Source organism: Phocoena sinus, chromosome 8 (assembly GCF_008692025.1).
Source record: "Phocoena sinus isolate mPhoSin1 chromosome 8, mPhoSin1.pri, whole genome shotgun sequence".
In the NCBI taxonomy this organism is placed as follows: Eukaryota; Metazoa; Chordata; class Mammalia; order Artiodactyla; family Phocoenidae; genus Phocoena; species Phocoena sinus.
The window spans coordinates 105758563-105783613 of NC_045770.1; the positions used below are offsets into that span (position 1 = coordinate 105758563).

The 25051-nt window shown below is 44.0% G+C and overlaps 2 protein-coding genes across 4 annotated transcripts in view; one reads left to right on the forward strand and one right to left on the reverse strand.

The window, feature by feature from the left end:
- Positions 1-1918: 1918 nt before the first annotated feature.
- Positions 1919-25051, reverse strand: part of TESMIN (testis expressed metallothionein like protein) — a 39156-nt gene continuing 16023 nt past the window's right edge. For 2 of the 3 annotated variants that reach the window (XM_032642138.1, XM_032642137.1), the window contains 4 exons: positions 9868-9970; positions 6101-6238; positions 4640-4815; positions 1919-2877 (listed from right to left, as the gene is read on the reverse strand). In XM_032642138.1, the coding sequence (XP_032498029.1) occupies positions 2670-2877; positions 4640-4815; positions 6101-6238; positions 9868-9970 (625 nt within the window). In that variant the 3' untranslated portion in view covers positions 1919-2669. Of the gene's footprint in view, positions 2878-4639; positions 4816-6100; positions 6239-8896; positions 9019-9867; positions 9971-25051 lie in introns of those variants that run through there. The other variant, XM_032642139.1, reaches the window with a different exon arrangement.
- Positions 7940-8947, forward strand: LOC116758859 (glutamyl-tRNA(Gln) amidotransferase subunit C, mitochondrial-like). The gene has a single exon (XM_032642141.1). It carries the CDS (start codon positions 8517-8519, stop codon positions 8928-8930), a length of 414 nt encoding a protein of 137 aa, XP_032498032.1. The 5' UTR covers positions 7940-8516; the 3' UTR covers positions 8931-8947.

Below are 25051 nucleotides of genomic sequence, written 5' to 3' on the forward strand. Positions count from 1 at the left end.
CTGTGAGCTGTTATAACAAATTATCTAACCCGAGGAGGGGTCATGGGAGCTTCAGGTTTGTAGTGAAGTCAGACAGAAGTGGGGGTAACCTGGGACCCACTACGTGTGATTGGTGTCTGCAGTGGGGGCAGTCTTGTGGGACTGAGGCCTTAATCCTGTGGAATCTGAACTCAATTCAATTCAATTACAGGACACCTGAGAGTTGGAGAATTGGTTGGTGTTGGAAAAAATTAAAAACACCACGCATTTGGTGTCGGAAGTGTGAGTAGAGAAATAGTTCTCTTTTAGCGTGTGTCATTTTTGTTTAAATGACTTTTTCTCGGATTCTTGAAAAGATAAGACGTAAGCTAAACTGCATTTCTGGAAAAACAAAAACCCAGCAGATAATCTAACCTAATCACAAAGGTGGCCCATGTCATTTAGTACACAGAAGGTAGAAAGATGACAAGGTGGTTAAATTTGCACAGCCACACCCAGAAATAAGGACATACTATTTTTATTTTTATATGGTTTTAAAATAGCATTACTTCTCTCTCAGAAGCAAAAAGATGTGCTTTTATGTTTTTTTAGTCATCCTATGTAACTTTAACTCTGGGCATTAGAGTGGCTTTATTCACAACTCTACTTTGGCTTTTACTTCTCATACTGAATTTTCTACAAGTTGTACTGATTTAATAAAGTCTCTCCATTGAGAATCCCTGCAGGGGTCATGCCTTTCCAGATGCCCTTTCCCTAACTTTCAGGCTTCAGCTCAGTGTACCTGGCCACAGCCTGAGTATCCTCAGGCAGCACCAAAGGTCCCTTAGCTCACAGGAGCCCAGGCTCCAGGCGGACTCCCCTGAAATGCTGGGGTCATTGCCCTAAGGATTGCTGCTCACCTTCCTTGCTGATCAGGGCTGCCTCTGGCCTCTGCAGGGGGCTATACCTAGTTGCAGGGTCTTTCTAGGCAGCTGTTTGCCTCAAAGTAGTTCTGGAGGACACTGTTCCCTTCCCCTCCCTCCACACCTGCACCGTGCAGCTCCTGGGCACTTAAAATGTGCCTGATGCAAATTGGAATGTGCTAGAAGTGTAAAATACACACTGGATTTCAAATATTTGGTACATACAAAGAATGTGAAATATCTCAATCATTTTTATCTTGATTATGTGTTGAAATGATAGTGTTGCGGATATATGGGGTTAAATAAAAGATTATTAAACTGATTTCACCTGTTGCTTTTTTACTTTTCTCATATATGGCTACTAGAAAATTCTAAATTATATGTGGTCGGCAGATATTGCAGTTGGCAGCACTGCCAAGAGGGACATGGAAAGGAGGGCGGCCCTCCCAGAAGGAGTCACAAAGCCCCCCATTTCCAAGTCCCCTTCCAGCCCCCAAGGGTGAAGTGGGCTAGGTGGGCTCCTCCGCAGCATCCCCTCCCTGCTCTGGCCCGAGATGTTGATGGGACTGAAAGCACGCAGAGCAACAGGGAACACTGCTCGTGGAGAACTCCGCCATCCTACAATACTTGTCTCTACCTCCGGCTTTCTGCCACAGAACCCAGATCCCAAGGGGTCACAAAGGCGTTGAAACAGAGAAGAATTAAGAATTTCTTTTCCCCGCTTTGGTTCCCCATCAGAGCTAGGCTGTTCCAAACACAACTCTACAAATCACCAGCTTACTCCTTGGCTCCTGGCTTACTGATGTGCCTAGTGGCCAGGCCCTATGACCCCATTTCTTTTAGTGGTGTGTTTGTAAATGAGCTTTCTAAACATTCTCCAAGGGGCCAGTACTATTAATGAACACAGAAACATAACAAATATATTTTTCCACTATTAAGTTAATTACAACAATGGAAGACATGTCAAATTTTTATTCCTCTTTGCTTTTACAATAGAACCAAAAGAGAGTCAACTTAGTAACTTATCTTACCTGCTGATTTCTGCAAACTAGTTACTTTACAAACAATAATAATATTATAACAATAATTATGGAGAAGTTAATTGGATAATAGAGCTTTTCCACAATTTAAATGGAAACACATTAAGAAACTAGATAATTTTCAGTCCCACAACTCAAAATGCTACTGACCAAACCAACCCTGCTGTCTGCATTTCACTGTGGCCCTAGAGGAGACTGGTAATTCCTGTGACTCTGGGGAAACATCTACACTCAGAAATTCTCCAAGGTATTCAGTAGTTCTCTACAGATTTTAAGTTGTATCTTAGCAGCCTATCTGGAGAATTTGTTTCTAAACAATTTAGGGGAAAATCATTATGGCTTTTTATGCAGAGAACCCGCCAGAGGAAGAAATTCCCGGGAGAGGGTGAAGTCAACAGGAATGGACTTTTACTTCTCTCCAGGGCCTGCTTCCACCCTCCATGACTCAGTGTTAGTGCAGACAATTCTCCCGGGATCACAGGAACACATGCTCTCTCCTCGGGTCCAGACAACAGCAGTTCCAGACAACAGCAGTTATGGCATGCACCTCCTCAAAAACAGAGGGAGGGTTTTAATCGCCAAATCCCTCAGAGACTCTGAGTAACCCCTTGGCACCCTGATGCAGAGGGAAAGCTTGATTTTAATGATGAAGCTGTTGGTGTAGACCTGGCCTCATGGTCCTTAAAACAACTTTTCTAAACGAGTTTTCCTTCAGAATATGGAGACAAAATCTACATGCCTGCACATCTCACCACGTTGTACTTGACTCAATTTTCAACCCTTTGGATTTAAACTCAATACGGAGAATCTGCGACAAGCATCTCCCGAATTCCTCTAAGATCATCTGCTCTGCCAAGCCCTCAGAGCAGTGCTCCTTCTCGGCCTCTTCGCCCTGAGCCAGCAGGCAGGCGCACGTGGCTTCCACCACCTCCCAGGAGATGCATGAGGATGACTGCCTGTCAGAAGCAGACCAGTTAAAGGCCACGTTCAATCACTCCACTGTTTTTAAATACCTTTCGCATTCAAGGAGACATGTTTGTCAAAGCATTGTAAAGAATGTCACTGGTAAAATCTAATGTTGTCTTCCTAACACTGGAAGCTATATTACCTGTCATGATATAAAGGATTGCTCTTAGAAGAAGAAAACAGAGGTCAGGTGAATCTGTCAGCTCCTAGACATCCCTCTCACGGCAGATCCTAAATTTTCTCAAACTGAGATCCACTAAGGAGCCCAGAGACCTGGGCTGCAGTATCAAGCCCATGGGCTGGGCAGCGGTCGAAGCAGCAGGAATCTTAGCTAAGACAAGCCATGCAGCCTTGCTCTAAGCTCCGTGCACAAGTCTACCTGAGGAAAGCGGCAGTAGGACAGCTACCCCGGGCACCGGCCCCTCCTCCCAGGGGCACTTGCGCTACAGACGCACAATGGCTCTGAGGACTCGCCTCCTAGGCGGCGTGCTGTCAGCATGGCCTTGCCTCGGAATGCCCCCTGGATCCCTGAAGAGGTTCTGTTGTACGGGACCAGCCACTCTCCCCACTGGGCTCAAGGGGCAACTGTGGCTTAGCTAGATAGTTGCCCAAGTCACGCTCAAACTGAAAAAATTTAGGAAAACTATAAAGTATTAAAAAGTGTTGGATTATGAAAATATAGACGTTGGGATTGGTTAAAATCTCTCTATAAAGGCAACACACAATGACTTTTGTTGAAGATGAAAGAACAGGGCTGTCCTCAGGTCAAGAGTCTTAACATTTTGAGACCAGACTCCAACGTATGGAGCCCCTATCCGATGGAATATCCCCTATTCCATCGGACACACAACATCCCCGTGTCAGGCAATGTTTTCACATATAATTTCACAGAACATGCAGCCTGTTTCAGTACATTTTTACCAATGACGACCTCTGCAGGTCACAGTGATGAGTATTTCTGATGTCTCTAACCAAATAAGCATGAACTTGGCTTTTTCTACATGTTATCAATTAATTAATGATATCCAGTACTTTATCATGACGTGACCCATCACAGAGAACTCAAAGAAACTTTTTTAAATGGATGAATCTAGTCCAATATATAATAAAATTATTACTCAATCTTTGAGACCTGCTAGGAGTATAATATGACCTCAAAATAATTAAATGGGAAGATATCCAACTAAAGTGGATTCCATAATCACTTTAGTAAGGAATACAGCACACACCGAGAACATCTCTCTGCCGTCACTTCCTATGGTAAAGAGTGGTTCGGGTGTTTGCTGCCTAGAGATCATGCCCTTGCCTCCTGAGGTCCTGTAGGGACCTTCTGCTCTTGTACAAAACCAGGGGTAACTCAGGCGGTCAGGACAAAAAGGTCGAGCTAAGAGGACAAATAGGACCAAGCGGATTCGACAGCAGGCGCCCCTCTGAGGTAACAGTGTGTGATCTAGGGTTGGTCAAGACAGAGAAACTGGCGTCTTCCTTCCCCATCCCTTGTCCCCCACCTACAGACAAACACGCTTTCTTTCCAGTGTGTAAACTGTTTTAACTCTCCTCTCAAATTTTATCTTTTTTTTGGCCGCGCTACACGGCTTATGGGGGGATCTTAGTTCCCCGGCCAGGGATTGAAACCGGGCCCCGGCAGTGAAAGCGCGGAGTTCTAACCACTGGACTGCCAGGGAATTTCCAACTCTCCTCTCAAAATAACCTTGAATTCCCCTATTAGGAGGGTTAGTTCAGAGTACCTACCTATCTTTTCTGAATTTTGGTAGTCCTGAAAATTTAGTTGTTGACAAATGATGGCCGCCTTCAAAACCTCCGATTTCCATATAGTTTGGCATGTTCATTAGTGTTTTTCGTTCTGGGCTTTCTTCATAATTTTTGCAATCGATGCATTTGCAAATAGAAGAACACATAATTTGGGCCTGGTAATGTAAAATGCTTCAATAAAATTAGGTTGTCCTACCACTCATCAAACACCAACAAATTCTATTTGGATCTTAAATAACTGTTTATATCTGTGTGTGCACGCACGTATGTAATCTGCAATTTTCATACCAAAGAAAGGCAGAAGTGAAGAGGGGCAGGTGACTGTGATGTGAAGAGAGGTGGGGAGGGGCCCCCGAGGGCCGGTGGGCGGGTGTGGGTGTGAGCCCCGAGCAGAGAGTGGGGTCTCTCCCTCGTCCAGCGGAGCACAGCGAAGGCTCCATCTGACCCTTGTTCTAATCGAAGCCTGCCTCAGCCGGTTATAGCACTCCAGCCCGACCACCCTTCTCCTTCAGCACCGAGGGTGTCGTGCTGGCTCTGCTGTTGCAGAGAACGTGCGAGTGGGTAGAACATGAAACCCACCCGAGGCCAGGCCTGCGGTGGGCATTCTAGGGGGAGGCCCTTCCTGCTTCCTTGTGGGTGGACTTTGTTTCTTGTCACACAGTTGCGTGACACTCAGGGCTGGGGACCAACCCCTTGCTCAGGCCCGGCCTGGGGGCAGTCAGAAGGCTGGCCCTGTGACACTCTGGTTTCCAGTTTCCTCTTCGTTTCAGCCCCTGGGGGTTTCCCTCTGTCCTTTCCAGCTCAGACATGCATCTAATGGGGTGTGTTTTATTCTGCACCTCTGGGTGTTTTGAATAGGAGGTTTTTCGAGATTGCTAGTCTGTTGTAATGTCAGACACTACAGGACATCAGCACGCTGCGTGGGCCACTGCCCAGCAGAGGACACTGGGCTGACACACTGTGTCTCGGCAGCCAGACGAGCTGCTTGGGAGCTGCCTGCTCAGCACCCAGGTGAATACTCACCTGAGGACAAGGCTGCCCCCACTACCCCACCCAGAGCGTCTCCGCCCTGCTCAGCAAGGAAAAGGCCCACCTCTGGGAGCCACCAGATGCTGGCCACTGAGGGTAGCTCCAGCCCCTGATCAGCAGCTGCAGGGCGGGCAAGGCCCTGGCACTGGGCACCCTCTGCTGGACACTCAGGGCGGGCTCGGGGGAGACAACATGCTCCCAAAGGAGGCCTGAGCTCATGTACTTGATTCATAAGGCGTAATTCACATTTGAGAAATTAAGGTAGATTGATGGGTGCCCTTTTAGAAGCCCTGGAAGGAAGAAATTAAATTATATTTCTCCCTTTAAATTGAAGATTTTTTAACCACAAAGTTACTTAGGCCATATATTTAGCTGGTTTTTAAAAATAATACTTAGGAATTGCTGACTGACCTCAAAGCATTCACAGTAATTCTTAAGGCAGCCTGACCTCTTGCAATTACATCCTTTGTTGTGTCGAGGCTTAACGTCTCCCAATTGTCCTTTCCCAATTTTTTGTTGGAAAGCTTCCGGATTTCTATCAAGACATGCCTAAGACAGAAAATGCAAAACTCCATCAAGATACATTTTATTACTTAGAAATAACGTCAGTGCAAAGTACCTGGCTTGCCTGACGAGCAGTGAGCCTCATCTCACATCGTTGAGGAAGTGCGTCACCCCCCATTTCATTTCAATTCATTTGAACACTTAAAGGTAGAAAATTTATAGACAGTAAAGATGTGATGAAAATCATTGTGTCCATGTGGACATATTTCCTTCCTGCATCTCTTGTACTTCTTTTCCTGAGATAGTTGGGATCACGGTACTCTGATACCAGCTCACGTTTGCTAAATGTGCACTGTGTTCCACTTCTGTGTGATTTATACGCGTTCTCTCACTTAATCCTCACAGCAACCTTGTGGAGGAAACACTACCGCTGTTCTTGCTGTCTGCCGGATGAAGAAACTGAGGCACCGAGAGGTCAGATGACAGCGAGCAAGTGATGGAATCCGGTTCCGGTCCCTGTGCTCACGTCCAGCCCCAGTTCTCAACCACCAGGTGCCTTTCTCATACATCACGCTCGGCTTTTTATCGTGCTTTGTTTGTCTGACTCTTCTACCTGTCTGCTACCTATCTAGACTATTTTCAATGACAAGGTGAGGCCGTACTCTTTATAAAGCTGTGCTGGAGCAACGCGGAAGGCACAGAGGGAGCCCCCTCTCCCCTCACAGGTGAGCAGCGGGTATCCGGTCGGCACTAGAGCCCTGGAGGTCCCCATCGCTGCAGAAGGGCCTTTGTAGTGAGGCTGCTGTGTTTGTGTGCTTTTACATTTTACTGCAGCACGAGGGATGGTGGACCGTGATGAATCTGAGCATGTGTGAGCCCCGTGCGACCCCCACCCAGACCAGGTCAGAGGACAGTCCAGCCCACCCATGCCGAGGTCCCTCATGACTCCTCCCCATTAACACACCCCTGAGGGAACCTCTATTCTGACTGGGATTGCTTTAATTTTGCCTGTTCTGGAACTTCATCTAAGTGGAACCCTTTGGTGTGCATTCTTTTCCACCTGGCTTCTTTCATCAGCACCGTGTGAGATTCTCCAGGCTGTGGCACAGAGCTGTGGGTCTTTGTTTTTCATTGATGTGTGTCACCCGTTAGATGACATACCCCGACAGATCTATCCATTCTACCACTGAACACACGGATTGTTTCCAGTTTGGGGCCATTATGAATAAAACTGCTGTGAACATTTTTGTACAAGCCTCTGGTAGACATGTACACTCATTTCTAGGGGCTCTGTTTTTAGGAATGAACTGCTGGATCACAGCACATACAAAGGTTTAGTTTTAGTAACCATTGCCAAACAATTTTCCAAAGTGCTGGTACCAATTTACATCCCTACCAGCAATGCATGAGAATTCCAACACTTTTTAAAAAAAATAAATTTGTTTATTTATTTTTGGCTGCATTGGGTCTTCATTGTTGTGCACAGGCTTTCCCTTGTTGCAGAGCACAGGCTCTAGCCACATGGGCTTCAGTAGCTGTGGCTTGTGGGCTCTAGAGCACAGGCTCAGTAGTTGTGGTGCATGGGCTTAGTTGTTCCGTGGCATGTGGGATCCTCCTGGACCAGGGCTCGAACCCGTGTTCCCTGCATTAGCAGGTGGATTCTTAACCACTGCGCCACCAGGGAAGTCTCCCAACACTTTTCAAATAGAACTTTTTATACTTTTAATTGCAGACAGTATCCTTTACCCCTGAAGAAAAGGCTACTATACTGAAGCTTAGATGCAATTGAAGCTGTGGATCTGCCTGTATCAAAATTGATATTTTCAACTGATTTATCTATAAGTCAAGAGGCAAGTTAAAGTATTTTAGAAAAAAATAAACAGACCAACCATGGCACAGTAGGAGAGCCTCAAGTCCACAGGGGATGGCCCTCAGTTTCCCTGGGTAAGTGAGAGGGCACCAAGACGTGGCCTGAGCAGGTGGGCTGTGCTCCCTTCTCTGGTAATCTTTTGTGCCCACGGGAAGGGATGAAAACTGCCCCTAATGCATTTAGCCTTTAGCAGGTGGCCTGCGGGGCTCTCCAAGGTGCTGTCTGCCCCTAGATTCTCCCTTCACCGGGAAGCCAAGGAGAATAAAAATCAGTCTAAGTAACGATGGCCGAGAGCTTTCACCCAACTTTCTTCACACAGTGGACCATCTCCGCCTTTTCAGACTACACTCTTTGAACTCAGGCTTATCTGCTGCATAACACAATCCAAATTTCTAAACCTCAAATCAGGACAATGTGGAGGAGGACGCTCTACGGAGGCCGAGAAGGAGAGAAATGTGGACGCGGGCCATGTGTCTGGGTCTTCGGGCGTTGGCGGGCGGGTGCCGGGGCTTCACCTCCAAGGCCGATCCTCAGGGAAGCCGCCGGGTCACGGCCGAGCTGATCAAGCACCTGGAGCGGCTAGCGCTTGTGGACTTCGGCAGCCAAGAGGCCGTGGCACGGCTGGAGAGAGCCATCGCCTTCGCCGACCGGCTCCGCGCCGTGGACACGGACCGGGTGGAGCCCAAAGAGTCAGTTCTGGAGGACAGATGTCTGTACCTGAGATCCGACAATGTGGTAGAAGGCAACTGTGCTGAAGAGCTACAAAACTCCCACCGAGGTGTGGAGGAGTATTTTGTGGCTCCCGCAGGTAATATCTCTTGGCCAAAGCTGGATGAAAAAGAGTCCTTTTCTCACACTGCTGAGTAGCTATTCTGGGAAGGGGTGCCCTCTAAAAACGTGGAAGTGCAATGACTATTTTGTTATGAACACTAATGTTCCCACCTCCTTCAGTCACCTGAAAAAAGTGATGGTTAGGTATCTTTTAGTAACTAACTCTTTTGAAGACAGAATTAGGAAAGATCTAGCCAAAATAAGGCAGAGTCCCTGATGCCAATGGAAGTAGAAGGTATCGCCAGTTTCCAAGGAAATGGATCAAATGTACTCACAGGCTTTTCTGTATGGAAGACTTTATCCCCTCCCCAAAAGACTGTCTACCGAACTGCATTTAAGTGAGTTTTTCTGTTCATGTAACTGTTAGACGTTGTATCCGATCACTGTGTGACAACCTGAGTTGTCCTTTTCAGTTGCTGCTTCCAGTGACTTGAGCAGCCTTTTATCTTTACTGAACACACTTAAATTTGTTCTTGGGTACCCACTTTGTTCCAAGCAGAGGGCTGACTTTCTGCTAAGGTTAGGAGGCAGCTTTGGGAGGTGGTGGATATGTTTATGGCCTTCACGGTTGTGATTTCATGTGTGTATACTTAACCCCGAACTCACTGAGTTGTATACATTAAATGTACAGCTTTTTACAGGTCAACTGTATTTCAATAAAGTGGTTAAAAAAAAAAAAGACAACGTGGATACTTCCATGCTCTTAAACCAGACCCTTCTGGGACCCTGCTGCCCCCATGAAGCCCTCCCATGCTGGTGGAGAATAAAGGTCTTTCTCCAGCTGCCACTCTCACAACAGTCCCTGGTCATGGTCAATACCGCCACCTTCAGGCATAGAGTCCTATTTAATGCATACTCTTCAACACTGGGTTTTCTCAATACTGAAATTAGAAATCTGAGGAGATTGTTTTGTGAATACCCCATGCACTTTTAAATGCTTTCAGAATGTGTGCATTTAATGGAAATTTGTTACCTTAATGGCCTCAAACCGTTCCATTTCATGATGTAAATTGTTGCAACAATTATTACAATTGCAGTTGTTGCAAAAGTCCCCGCTTGCAAAGCAATCACAGTACCTGTGAATAAAACAACACAGTGTGTCAAAGGCACCGCTGCGAGTAGTTAAAAACAAGCGTGCACACACCTACAGGGAGAGAGCTGGTCACACGCCAAGTCAACACAACTTTTAGTTACGCGATTCTCCTCTTTATGTGAAAATTAGATCCACTGGGATGATGCTTTCCAGTGACCAACACAGGAGAGAGAGACTCGTTAAAAATCATTGGTTTCATAAAATAGGCATGTGCAGAGTAAACAATTTCCTGGACAGTGTCCACTGGCGTCCACTGTCTCCTGCCCCTAATGCCCGCCGCCCTTCTCCCAGGAACACTGTAAGCTGGTGAGCAAAGAGCCACTTTCCCATCAACCATCCCAACCCGGCTGAAAGTGAGTTCACCTCTTGGCCAGACCTCGCCTACGAGAAAAAAACGAAGGGACCTAGAGGTGGACCCTGGCCCAGGCTTTGTGTCACTTTCATTCCATGTCAGTGGTGGAGAAAGGAGGCGTGACTGGGTCAGAAACACGTGTGTGACACGACTGCTGTCACACTGTGATAATACATGTCGTCCACGAGCAGAGTCCACAGGACAGCGTGCTGAGTAGACCCTGTTCCAGCACCTGCCCCTGGGATCCTGGAGTCAGATGGGCAGTGCCCGGCAGTTCAAGGGCAGTGCCGAGCACCTTCTCTGCTGCGTTTCCCTTGAAGACCTCTCAGCGTTTATGACTGTGAACCGCTTTACATGCTCTCGTAGGAGCCTGCTCTTGTGCTGTGCGACAGAGGCCCTAATAGGCCTGAGGTTTACACCTTTTCAGTATGGGCGGGGGCAAGACACTTTCCTCAACTCCTGTAAAAATTCATGTAAAATATCCTGCTTGTAACCTGTGCCCTCGAGAGCCTTTGGGAGGCTCATCAGCCACTCCACGGCCTCAGCTTGTGACTAGAGAAGACCCACAGCGTTCTCTTCCGAGAGCATGATTCATGGAAAAGAGCTTCAAATGCAGGTCTAACATCAGCTCTGCTACTGGCTCCCCATGTTATCTGATCCAGGTTATCAGTCAGCGTCTGGAGGCAGGAAGCCCTGGCACCTGACCTCCCGGGCTCGCAGGGTTGCTGAGGGAAGGCCTGGCGTGCTTCCCACATAGCAGGTGCCTCTGACAGAGTGCTGAACGGATGCAGGAGGGCCTCTGCGTCTGGCCATGTGGTGGACTAGACGTTTGCAGAAACCTTCCTGTTACAGAGTTCCTGAACACAATTCTTTTTACATTATTATTATTTTTTTAACATTTATTATTTTAATATTTTTAAATAATGTGTCAAAATGCATGTCAAACCAAGAGGAGAGTAAAGGAGATTGTCAGATGTGAAAAGATAAGGAACTGTGAAGCCAGACAGGTGAGTTCTGTAGCTGCCAAGTGTTGTCCTGGGCCCTCTGCAGGTCCTAGGGATCAAATGGGCCACTCCTGCAGGAGACAGGAGACCAAGTCTGAGCTACAGAAGGTGGGGGTTGGATCAAAAAAAAACCCATATAAAGTGTGAATCCTTGAAAGGCCACCTCCCCACAAATGTACTTCACAGAAGGAGAGCGTGGAGACACAGCACTGTCTGAGACACAGGCAGAGAACGAGGGGAAAATTTGAGAGTTTTTCCTGACCACTAGGATGGACAGAAGGGAGCGGAGACAATTACAGAAGATTCGGAGGCTGGAAAACAGAGGGGAGAGAGTTAATGGACAGCAGATTCAAGAACACTGAAACCTGAGCTAGCAAGAGAGAGTGGAGAAGCAGCTCTGAAGGCACGAATGGGTGGTAGGTACCAGGCTGCTCTGAAGTGGGGTGAAGGTGGCTGAAATTCTATTTAGGAGGTAGGGGGTCCCCAGGCTCCTTCCCTTCCAGTACGTGACTGCTCCTCCACCACCATGGCAAGAGACTGAAATTACTCTCTGGGGTAAAACAATTGAGGACTGGGGTATTCTAAAGAACAAAAGGGGGGAAAGGTGAATCTGAGACCCCCAGGTTTTTCTACTCAGCCCTTAGAATTCTAGCAGGAGATTGGAAAGGCCTTCTCTGAGGACCCACTAGCCCAAGAGGAAATATAGAGAGTCTGACATTGAGATTCCCCGATAAGTGGCTTGGTAAGATCACCTTACGGTGGAGCCACAGGGAGCAAGCTCCCACCAACGTACCAAACGCCCCCTCCCTTCTGCCGTGCTCTTAACCATGAGCAGAGTGGCAGGCAAAGATCTGCAGACATTTTAGGGACTCATCCAATATGAAAGACAGAGGCCTAAAGAAACAGACTCTGAAGGGAAAAGAAAAGGGGGCGGGGGGCAAGGGGGTATCAAGAGCCTTGGAAAGATTAAGAAAAGTTATTGTATCCAGGAAACAAGAACACGATGCCAAAAAACACTCAGAGTACAAAAAATATATTATGTAAAATAAAAAAGTAATCACAGGGATGAAAAACTTAACAGAAGATAAGAAAACAGAACACACATACAAAAAAGTAGAAAACAATAGAGAAAGACGAATGTAGAGGAGCATCAGAGGGTCCAACACTTATGTAAAAAATAAGGGTTCCAGAAAGACGGAATTTTAAGAATGAAGGGGAGAAAGTAAGTCAAGAACATTTCCCAGCGCTAAGGGGCATGGGTTCCCAGAGTGAAAGGGACTGCCAAATGGCCAGAACAAGACACCTCTCACCAAATTTCAGAGCACGGGGTGCAAAGAGAAGCTCCCACAAGGTTCTAGAAAGAATAAAATAGGTTTCATACCAAGGGCAAGAAAAAAGTTCACAGCAATACTGGAATCTAGAAGAAAATGCAGCAAAGCCTTCAAATTTTTAAAGGAAAATTCCACTAGTTGAAGGTGGAAATCCCATTGTCCATCCAAAATGATCATGTCAGTGAGAGGACAGACTACGACATCTTTAGACACATACGGTCTGAAAACATTCTCTCCCATCACTCTTTCTCGGGAAGCTACCTGGAGGACGTGCTGCACCAAAATGATGCAGTGAATCAAATGAGGAAGATAATGGAATCCAGGAGCCAGGGGCTCAAACCTGAGGAAGAAGCCAAGGGAACCCTGGGCCTGATGCTGGAGGGAGGGTCCAAGAGAACCGTGCAGCAGGCCTGGAAACCAACCACTCAAGAGCAGGGCAGTGACGGCTGCAGGAAAGGCTTCCTCCAGACCAACTCACTGAGTACTTAGTGTGTTGGAGCACGTTGAGAGAACAGTTACACAAGCGGAGGAGAGTTAAGGGTTAAGTTAGTGTTAGGTACATTAGAAAACTGAGTATTGACTCAAGGGAAAAGGTAAAGAAGTGCAGGAAGAAAATTAATCAAGGCTCAGCAGTGAGTAGTGTTTTCATAGTCATAAAAAATAAATACTACTGATCCAACCAAGTACATCTGATGTCTGGGAACAGGACATGTGTGTGTTGGGAGGAGGGTTACGTGTGAGTAGCAAGAGGGAAGAGAGCTAAATCCACATCTTTCATGGCACAAATATAAGAGATCATGCCCAAACTGAAAAGCCAAGAAGTAGCAACACAAGCACGTTATTTAGATTTATGGAGGCAAATATTAAAAGATTTGGTTAAGGGCTAAAAGTTCCTGGGGATCAGAAAATAAGGAACAATTGTCAGGGAACTACATTTTTTTTGTCATAAGCCTTGTATAACTATTTGGCTCTTTATGTGCATGTGAGCTGGATAAAAATAATAACTAAATGAAAAGTCAGAAAGGATAAACTGAAAGATAAAGAAATTAGATCCAGATTCAGCATAAAAAGACAAAAAAGTTAAAAATATGGAAGAGAGATTAAAAGAAATGGTTGCTAGTTAGAGGGGCTCACGTATGTCTGATTAGCATTACAGAAGGACAGAAAAGAGAAAATGGAAGACAGGTATATTTGGAGTGAGGATATCTCTGAGTTTTCCAGAACTGTTGAAAGTTGTGGATCCTCAGATTTCAGAAAACTAATGAACCCCAAAAAGGCAAAGAAAAAGAAAAATTGAAGACAAAATTGTAAAAAGACCAGAAGAAAAGACAGTACCTAGACTAACCACTCACTTCATGTTAGAAATAGTGGAAAACAGTAGAATAATACCTTCGAAGCACTGAGAGAAAAACTGACAATCTAGAATTTTATACCTAGTCAAACTACGCTTACTCACCAAGGTCCAAGCTAGGCATATTTCTTTTCTTGCACCCACACCTTGCTGGGTGCTTTTATTTATTAACTCTGTCCCCTCTACTTTTTAAAACTTTATGTTGAAGATTTGTAGCTGTGTATCACTGAACACTCATTTTCTTCTTCCCCAAACACCAAGAGAGGGTCTCTACGCTTGCTGCTTATCCTTCCTCATCTCCTATTCTTTCTTTAACCTACTGTGCTCGGACCATCTTCTCCATCCCCCTAACTCTCAAACAACCTCCTTAACCAGAAAGGCAAGGACCTCTTCACTGCATTTACCTCTCAGCAGTGTGTGACACTATTATGCTCCAGAACCACATTCCCCACTTCCTATCAGACATTTCCACCCTATCAGACATTTCCACCTCCAACTCAGGGTGTCCACACCTTAACTCCTCACCTTCACTTTCAGCCCTCACTGTGCTCACTCTGTAGTCTCTCTCTGCATTCATGGTGTCCATCCACCCAGTAACATGACCCCTGAGTCATTTCTGACAATTACCTTTCTCTCTTTTCTCACATCCAAGGGGTTAACCAAGTCTACTGATTCTGGCTCAGAAATGTCTTTGCTAATTTTATTCTTGATACAAGTAAATCACATTTGTTGTAGTTTTTAAAAATGTAAATAAGCAAAAAGGAAAAATTACAATCACCCAGAATCCCACTCCTAGAGATGATCATTTGGCAAATACATTTCAGAGTTTTTCTGTAAAACTATACATATTAAAATAAATACATGTTGTTTGGTTACATATAATATATTAAAAAAAGATCATATTCTATACACTGTTTCAATGTGCTTTTATTATGTAACAATGTCAGTAATCAATGTGACAGCTTGCTTTCATTACTTATCAATATAATGTTATGAGTGTTAATATTACATGTAAATAGATTTACATGCCATTTTAATGACTGAACAATACCCCATTCTATAGTGGCATCATAATTTAGTTAATAATTCCCCTTATACTGAACATTCAGATTATCTTATATATTTTGGAATAATGAACAATACTACACGAGTGGCACTGGCCTCCTTCCTGTTCCGAGAACCGTGTACCCTCTCTCTCTTGCCACAGCAGGAAGCACCTGCTGCTTCCTCTGCCTAGAACACTCTTATCAACCCACTTTCAATCTACCTCTGCCCCCTCATCCAACACCCCTCTTGTCCTCTGGGAAGCTTTCCTGGCTGTCATACCTGGTCAACTCCCCCCGTCACCCTCTGCCCATTGCTGCTCCTCTCCACCATGACCTCCACGTGTGTGATTGTTTTCTTCATGTCTGTCTCCCCCACTAGACTGTGAGTGCTGAGAGGGCAGGGACCATAACTCTGTTGCTCATTTCTGTCTTCCCTATTCCTGAAATCACAGGCATTCAAAAATACTTCGTGGAATGAATAAATGATGAGTGGAAGAACTGCTACAATGCGTATGTTTGAAATGTCTCTTAAATCTGTGGATTTTTTCTTCGTTGCTACCATCTCTGCCCTAGTTCAGGTCATCATCATCTTTTGTCTATACTGTTGTGATAGCCTCCTAACTTTCAACTCCCTCCACTTTGCCGTTAGGGCTAATTTCCTAAAACATATATCAGGCAAAAAGAAGCAAAGAAAAAGCGGTAATCAGAAAACACAAAAGTGGTATTGTGTATTTCTGGTGGGAATGTAAAATGGCGCAGTCACTGTGAAAACCCGTAAGGTGTTTCCTGAAAAAGTTAAACATAGAATTACCATATAATCTAGTAATTCCACTTCTAGGTATACACCTAAAAGAAATGAAAGCAGGGACTCAAGCAGATACTTGCACACCCATGTTCATAGGCAGCATTATTCACAACAGTCAAAAGGCAGAAACAACCCAAGTGTCCATCAACAGATGAATGGATAAACACGCGTGGTCTGTACATACAGTGGAATATCATTCAGCCTGAAAAAAAATAAAGTACTGATACATGCTGCAACACGGATGAACCCTGAAAACATCATGTTAGTGAAAGAAGCCAGACTCAAAAGGACAAATATTGTATGAAACCACTTACATGAGGTGCCTGGAATATGAAAACTAAGAGACAGGAAGTAGAACAGAGGTTACCAGGGGATGGGGCAAGGGGGTCATGGAAAGCTACTTGATGTGTACAGAGTTTCTACCTGGGATGATGAAAAGGTTCTGGAAACGGATAATGATGGTTGCACAGCATCGTGACTGTAATTAATGTCACTGAATTATACATTTAAAAATGGTTAAAATGGTAAATTTCATGTTTTGCATATTTTACCACGATTTTAAAAAGCAAAAGGTGCAGAGAGCATGCGTGAAATGCTGCCATTTTACTGGGGAAAGAAAAGAACTTCAATAAATAAATTTTAAGACTTCAGAGGGAGACGCAAGAGGGAGGAGATATGGGGATATATGTATATGTGCAGCTGATTCACTTCGTTATAAAGCAGAAACTAACACACCCTTGTAAAGCATTTACACTCCAATAAACATGTTAAAAAAAAAGCCTTCAAAAAAAGGTGGTACAAATAATTCCACGTATACCAATAATGAGACAAAGAATGCAAATGGATTTTTAAAGTCTATTAAAACATGGATTATTAGATTTGCTTTTTAAAAAGCCAACTATATTTAGATTACAGGAGACACACCTAAAACATAACTACCACACAGAAAGTATGAACATAAAGGGATGTTACGAGCACAACCTGCTAATACTAACCAAAGAAAATGTGGTATAGCAACATTAATATGAAACCAAAAAAAAAAAAACCAAATATAAAGCAAAAAGCAATAGGTTACAGAGATATATTTAACAGTCGTTGGAATAATTCACAAAAAAGATATAACAATCATGAGTTTGTATAACCCTTCACTATAGACTCAAAATATACAAACCAAAATGGAATTATAAGGGAAAAATAAGCAAATTCACAATCACAGTGAGAGGTCTCAATGCACTTTTATCAAAAACAGATAAATCACTCAAAATTTAATAAGCATTTAGCAGATTTAAAAAACAAAATTAACAAACTGGAGCTAATGGATAGTAAATGTATCTAACAAATAGAGAATATACATTTTTAAGTTAATATAGAATATTGTAAAAATCGATCAAACATTAAGTCATAAGGAAGCCTTCATTAATTTCAAAGCATTGATATCATATAGACCACATTATCTTACCACATTATAATTAAACATAAAAATTAACAACAAAAATGTTGCTTAAAATATATATATACATACACATATATGCATACATACATGTCTGGATACTTTGAAATGTACACCTAAATAAGTCATGAGGTGAAGAGAACATTATAATGAAAATTACAAAATATTTTGAGTGAATGACTATGAAAGTAGCACATAACTCTTGGAGGATGTAGCAAAGCAGTACCTACAGGCAATTTATAGTTTTACATGCATTTCCTCAAAAATCAAAAAAGACTGGAAATAAATAAGCATTTAACACAAAAAGCTAGCAAAACAAGAGAGTAAAATAATAAAGGTATGAGGGAGAAAATAGTAAAGAGTAAAAGTCACTGTATTTCTGAAATAGGAAACAGAAAGACTAGCAAGAAGTGACCGCCTGGAGGGGTGGCATGTGGGGGTGGGAGGGAGGGAGATGCAAGAGGGAAGAGATATGGGAACATATGTATATGTATAACTGATTCATTTTGTTGTAAAGCAAAAACTAACACACCATTGTAAAGCAATTATACTCCAATAAACATGTAAAAAAAAAAAAAAGAAAGACTAGCAAGAAAATCAATAAAACCAAAAGTTGGTGCTCTGAAATGACTGAGAAAACAGACAAACCTCTCATGAGACTGACTGAGGAGGAGAAAAGGTACAAATAAACAATAGCAGAAATTAAAATTAGAAAACGTTAAAGGCTATAACTACAGATACAGAGATAATTTTTTAAATAATAAAAGAATATATGAACAGGGATATATTAATAGACTTGAAAATTTAAAGAAATCAACAATTTTCAAGAAAAAATAAAATAACAAAATGAACTCAAAAAGAAACACAAACTTAGAGAGAGCAATAAGTACTAAATAAAATGAATGAGTAATCCATCTCATACCTCCACTCCAGCCACCAAAGATGCCAGCCCAGAAAGCTTTACGCACAAAGTTAAAACCAACTTCAGAGAACTAGTAAGTCCTACTTTGCCCAAACCTTTTCAGAGGCTAGAGAAAAAAAAGAGAGTCCAGTGGGAATGGGCAAGACTGCTAATGCATTTTATTAGGCAATTCAGCACTAAAACAAAAACCAAAGAAAATATGAGAAAGGAAAAGTGCAGATCTATCTCACTCATGAAAAAGATACAAAAATCCTAAGCAACATATTGAAAACTAAATCTTGCAGTACATCCAAAAGATACCATTAGTACATCATGATCATATTGGGTTTAATCCCTGGTCTACAAGGGTGGACGACCATTAGAAAATGTTGTAATAGATCAAACTGTAAGATTAAAAGAGGAAAACAATCTGATCATTTCAATGAATGCAGGCAAAAAGGCTTTGATAAAATCACCACTCATTTGTAATAAGAATTTTAAAAGAAAACCTCTTAGGAAACGAGGCATAGAAGGACACTTCCTTAGCTCGAAGCGGGCATGTGGCAGAGAAGGACCCACCCTCCCCTTACTCAGCCCCTTGCCAGCAACTCTGGTTAAGCATGTGGTCAACTCCGCTCAATTTCCACTCCGCTTCCCAGCTTCCTACCCGGTATGGTCTGACCACATGACTAGGTTCTGGCCAAAGGGATACGAGTGGAAGTGACTGTGGCAGTTTCTGGTTACACCTTGGAAGGTAAGGAGTGTGCCTTCGCTCCCCTCTTCTTCTTCCCCAGTGGGTGGAATGCAAATGTGAGGGTGGCAGCTGGGGCAGACTTCTAAGCCCACAGAACCGAACCACTCACCTGAGGATGGCAGAGCAGCTGATAAAGGAGGTGGAGACACTGATACTGATCAGCTGCCCCAGAGCCCTGAAATGGTTGTCATTTAGAGTCTTTGAAATAGTGTCTAAGCATGTCTTCTACCTACTACAGAGCATCTCTCAAAAACCTCCAGCAAATATCTTATTTCGGGCAGGGTAAGGAAATTTTAGAAGTGTTTCTATTAAAATCAGGAGCAAGGCGATGCCAGCACCAGCACTTCCCTTCGTCACCGTGCTGAGGTCCGAGCTAAGACTATAAGGCAAGGAAAAGGATGAGATAGGAAAGATACCATGGTCCTTCTCTGCAGGCAAGATGACTGTTTAAATACAAAGGTGGAGGAAATTCACAGGTGAATCACTACAACTAAGAAGCGGGATCCATGCAAGGAGCAGGATTAAGAACCCAGAACCACACCCACATGTGTACTTCAGACCTTGACAGCTGACAGGGAACACACTGCAGTTCGTGGGGGACCATATTACGGTTCTGCAATAAGTGGTGCTAGAAAATTAATTGTACCTATGGAAAAAAATAATTAGATTCCTACCTAATACCACTCAGAAAAATCCATTTCAGGTGCAATAAGGCCTCAATGACAAAAAGCAAACCTTTAAAACTTTTAGAAATAGTCTAATGACACATCTGTGTAACCTTGGGATATGGACAGATTTCTTAAACAGGGCACAAAAAGGCAATAATAATAAAGACATGTAAAAAAACTAATAAAGACACGTGATAATTTTGACTACATTAAATTTAAAACTTCTGTTCATCAAAAGTCACTGCTCACCTTCAGCCATACGTACTGAGGGCCCAGTAGACATCGACCTCTTGCTAGACACTGGTAATACAGTCGTAAATAAGACACAGTCCTCCTTGTTGTAAGACTTACAGTCCTGCTCTCTCTTGGGGTTAGAATGAGGGTCAGACAGGGTCGAAAGCCCATGTCTAGGGCCAGGATATACACCTTGGCCCCCAGCCAAACTTCCACCCACTCCCTTCTACTACTTATGTGGGCTTCCCCTCCACGCAAAATTGCTTTCCTCTCCTAGTAGGCTCAGACTGGTCTGCTCCTGTTGGTAACAGCGATAGTGGCAGCCACAAGAAGAGAGCTGGAAAAGCATCACCCTCTCTGGTCTCAGGCTCCCCCGCTTGGCGGGTCAGTCAAGACAGAGGTAAGGGTTCCAAGTCTTCAGTGGAAGAAAATCTGACTGCCTGCAGTTTGATGAATGAGAGTGGATGGTGGTCTTTCAGGGCATGCCTCATTCCTGTGAGTTTACGCTTTGTCACCGGTGCCATCTGCAGTCTCGGTATTCTCGTACAAGGTATTTGTACTGTCCCCCTTCTTCAGTCTACTCTCATCATTGCCCAGGAAACCACATCTACAGCCATCACTTGAGGTTTGGTGGCCCCTCTGTTGGCTGTGAAATACCAAGTGAGCACCATCTGTTAAAGATGCTGTCCTTGAGGTACAGACTGTTTCAGTGCTGGCAGGCTGGCAACATTCCAGCACTCTGTGGGTAATCTTACTCTGTCACCTAACGAGAAGGTGATAATACTGTCAAGAAAATACCTGCAACACCCCGTGGTACAGTCACTTCTCACAAGCACATTGTATCCTAGAATTAGCTGTAGTGCTTGAAAAGATTTGAGATGATATATATTCGAAACTCATTCTTCATTCATTGGCACCCTGACAAATCCCCAGCTAGGAACACTTGAAAACATTGGAATAAATATTTGAAACGTTTTAGATGCATATTTGAGCTGGTAAAAAAAAATTAAAGAAATGCCTCAGAGACCAAAAAATGAAAGAGAAGCAAACACTCAGCGGGGTAAGCTAAAGCTGAAGCCTGCAGCTATCTTAGGGCTCTGCTGATCCCAACAACCAAAGGCTTTGGTTTTAACTGTTACAGGGAGGAAGAGCGGGGGACGACAACAACCATAATAATGGCAAACAGAACATTTACAATATGCCAGGCATTGCTCTAAGTGCTTTATACACTCACACATGTGTTTACATATATTTAATATATTTACATACATTAATGCTCAAGGCATGGGATCAGCTCCAAGAGCTACACGTAAAGCTGGAATGGTAGAAGGTCTGTACCCAGTGGAAGAGTGAACTAGGAAAAATGCCCTGCAAAAGAAAGGGCAAGAAAAATGCATGTGGGCATTGACTTGAGAGGAGGGGGCTCACTTGGGTTTGAGACCTGAATTCATATTAACTGTGTGGCCTAAAAAAAAAAAGTCTTAGCCAAAAATTTTAGGTTGTCCAAATTGAAAGGGCCACCAAGTCCCAAGTAGAAACAAACTCAAACTTTCTCTGAAGAAATGTACTCTCAAGCCAACCTCAAAGAATTCCCACATATAAAGTTCCAGTGATTATAATTCTCTCTCTCTCTCCCTCTCTCTCTCTCTCTCTCTCTCTCTCTCTCTCACACACACACACACACACACAGAAAATCACAAAATACATGAGGTAACAAGCCATAATGAGTGAAAGATCGAGAGAAGAAACAAACACCAGAATCAGATAAGCAGAGACTTTAATATTAGAATTATAAGCTATAGAATATAAATTAAGTATTTATTATTCTAAAATATAAAAGAAGGGATCAAAAGTATAAGTAAGGAACAAGAGACTATAAAAAAATGACCATCCAGATTTGACCTTCTACTCCACAGAATTCTGGTTAATTCATGCTAGTTAATTAATTAATCCAAGTAACCAGAGGCAGAGGCAAAGGCCATTTGAAGAAGCAGTATTGGAGACTACCCAATCTATGATTAAAATCTTGATTTAGATTTGATTAGGGTGAAAAATTAGATAGTATAACTTCTCCCAACAAGTCCCACCCAGTATCTCAGCAAAAATTGAGTTGGAATGGAAGATGCTTAAAAAATTGAGTTTGGATTTGTTTAAAGTCGATACATGAAAGGGCTAATTAAAACTGCCATGGAAAAACCCTATACTCATAACATAAAGCCAATTCCTTCCTTCAGCGTGCTCGTGAAAGAGAAGAGCCCTTTCTCCACTCCACTGCAGAGGGTTCCTTATCACTCTATGAAATTATTGTCCAAAGGTTCAGAATTTAACACATGTCACTGCCTGTATCAAAAAACATCCTGATACAAAAGTGGGTTACAGTCAGTGTTTTAATAACCTAATCATGATGCAGTAAATCAATGTTTAAAATGCATAAAAATTAAGAAAATCATTTCCCACAGTGATGGAAAGGTACACATGAACTACTTATAAAATCTTAAAATCAATTTTTAATAATCGATAAGTTTTCAATAAAATAATCACAAAACATTTATCTACCTTTAATTAAGTTTACATCAACACCATTTTAATTATACAGATTAACTTTATCATTTAAAAATAATTCTCAGCTTTTTTTGGCTAATGGAACAACAACAAAAGGTTGGAGCACATGATTTCAGGTTTCGAGCGTAATCAGCAAAGGCACGACAAAGGGCGGCTCTAGCAAAGGGGGTGAGTGCAGAGTGGGCCCCTCCTCTCCCACAGCAAGAAGGCAATAGGTAACCTTTCCAGACGTGGAAGCAAACTTCAGAAAGCCTGAAAACAGAAGTCACTAAAATGGTAGCTTCTAGGGAGGAGTCCAGAGAGTGGGGAGAGGTGGAGCAGGGTACTAGGACTTTCCATCATAATCAGATATAGTCACTGATTTTTACCCACGTGTATGTATCACTTTGATTTCTAAAAAATACAACGATGTGTTTTTCTCTTTATTAATGGCCAATTAGTAGTAATCATTCTTAACCTTTATCCAGGAGAGACTCCCAAATAAAGTAGGACAAATGCACGCCAAGAAAATTAGATTCCATTGCCTTGAACGTGGCTTAGCTGCGGGGAGTAAAGAGCTAAAGGAAGCCAGTGGTGATGCTTGCTAGCGAAGCAGGCAACGGTGAACCCACCCCTGACTTGCTCCAGTGCGAGTGCCTGTGGCACACTGAGAGACAGAGTGGTGTTGCCGCCAGCACCAGTTCATGGGTCTCTCCAAGAAGCTCCGCAGGGGTACATTTGCCCATTCCTTGGCCTTTCCAAAAGCAGTATTTCCAGAGATAATTGGTTTCTCAGTGACAGACTGATACCAACCAAATCGCGATGCACTGCTCAGAATGCTGTGTGTTAATTTATGGTGGAAATAACAACCCCTCCGGTGCCCATAACGTTTGCAGCCTCTACCCAGGGCCCCCTGCTCCTCGGGATGGAGCTACTGAGGAAGCTAAACGGCGGCGCTGAGTGTGGTAACAGAGGCGCAGAGTCACGGGGCACAACGGGAGGGTGCAAGGCCCCCCGCACACGGCACACAGCACACAGCAAGTCTCTGGAGAAGGCCACACCCATGGCCCCCAGCGACACTGCCTCCCTTCCCTGGACAGCACTGGAAACGCTCTGAGCCTCCTTTTCCTTTGTTCCAGTGCTGACCAAGCCCCCTTGTGGTGATAAATTCTTTCTTTAGTGTGTCAGTCACGGATTAATCTGGAAAGCTGCCTCTAGGCAGGAAGCTCTTTCTTGGGCTTTTCCATTATGAGGTAATCAATAAGTTAAACCCTTCCTGGAGACTCATCGTATCTCCACGTCCTTAAGAGTTACCTCATTCTGTCCCCGGTCATAGTCTACACCTTGCTCTAGGCTTCACGGGTTATTCACGGGCTCCCCAGTCACCAGCCCAGCCAGCAGCTTGGCAGCCCCTGTCCACAGGAAGCCGCGCCCACCCCCGGCTCTGTCCACTCTAGACTCTACCACCTCGTCCTCCACCACATCAGAAGTTCCTCTGGGCCGGCCACTCTGGCTTGACAGTGTCGTGTGGTCCGGGCTTTGCCCTCTGCTCGCCTTCCTCCTCACCCAGCTGCATTTTTAGAGCTCCTGATCAGTGGTCTCGTGGCGTTTCCAACGTTCAGACAGGTACAGGCCTCGCATTCACAGACTAAACCAATGGCAACTCAGTATTCACATACAGTCAACCCTAGATTTCAACATTAACTTTAAAAAATCAGATTTTTTCTCCGTTTTGTTTTGTGAACCAGGTTTCATGGACTTCTGGATTTTTAGCCACGTCTGCACCCCCACATCGCTGTCCCATCACTGGAGCTCTCAGTGACTTCAGCAGAATCACGTGGAGATGGTGGCTAGGGTTGCTAGACATCGGGCGAGGCGGCATCTCCCGTTCCATCACGTAACAAAGCTAGGCAGGCACTCAGGGCGGAAAGCAGCAGCCCAGAGCAGGGGCTGAGAGCGGCAGACCACACCAGTGAGAGTCTCCACGTGACAGGGTGGGGAAGGGGGCTCGAGCGCACGGTGCCGTCAGTCGGGGTGGCTGGTCCGCTTCCTATTTCAGCCACACCATCCACCCCGGCCCATGATTCTGCTTCACAACCTGCCCTGCCACGCTGCTGAGCGAGCCTCCAGGGAGCTGGCATCCCTGGGGGAGAATGTTTCTAAGAGGAATTCAATATAGCGTAAACCAATTCATCAAACTTTTAAAAACTAGGAGGTGGAAATGTTACAGTTAATGCTCAACAAGGATGCCGTGTTTAGCACTTGTCTGGGGCGCTAAACAATGTAAACCTAAATCCAAGAAAATCACACCACTTGAGGTCCTTTCCTAGGTTAGTTGGTCAAGATGACACCAAAAGATCCCAACCAGGTTTAGGCAGAAAGCGTGGCTTCTTGTTGCTCTGGGTTACAAGGAGCGTCAGGACCCAGCGGTTGAGTCTTAACTGTAACCTATACGCTACTAGCCATTCAGGTCTGTCTGGACTCTGCTCCACTTACTGACTTCTAAACGACCTTATTTCTATTTAATAATGAAGGATTTGGGATTACTTACAATTTCAGACACTGTGATTTGGTACAGTTACATGGCTTTTTAGACTTTGTGTCCCATGAACTAACAGTTACTCTAT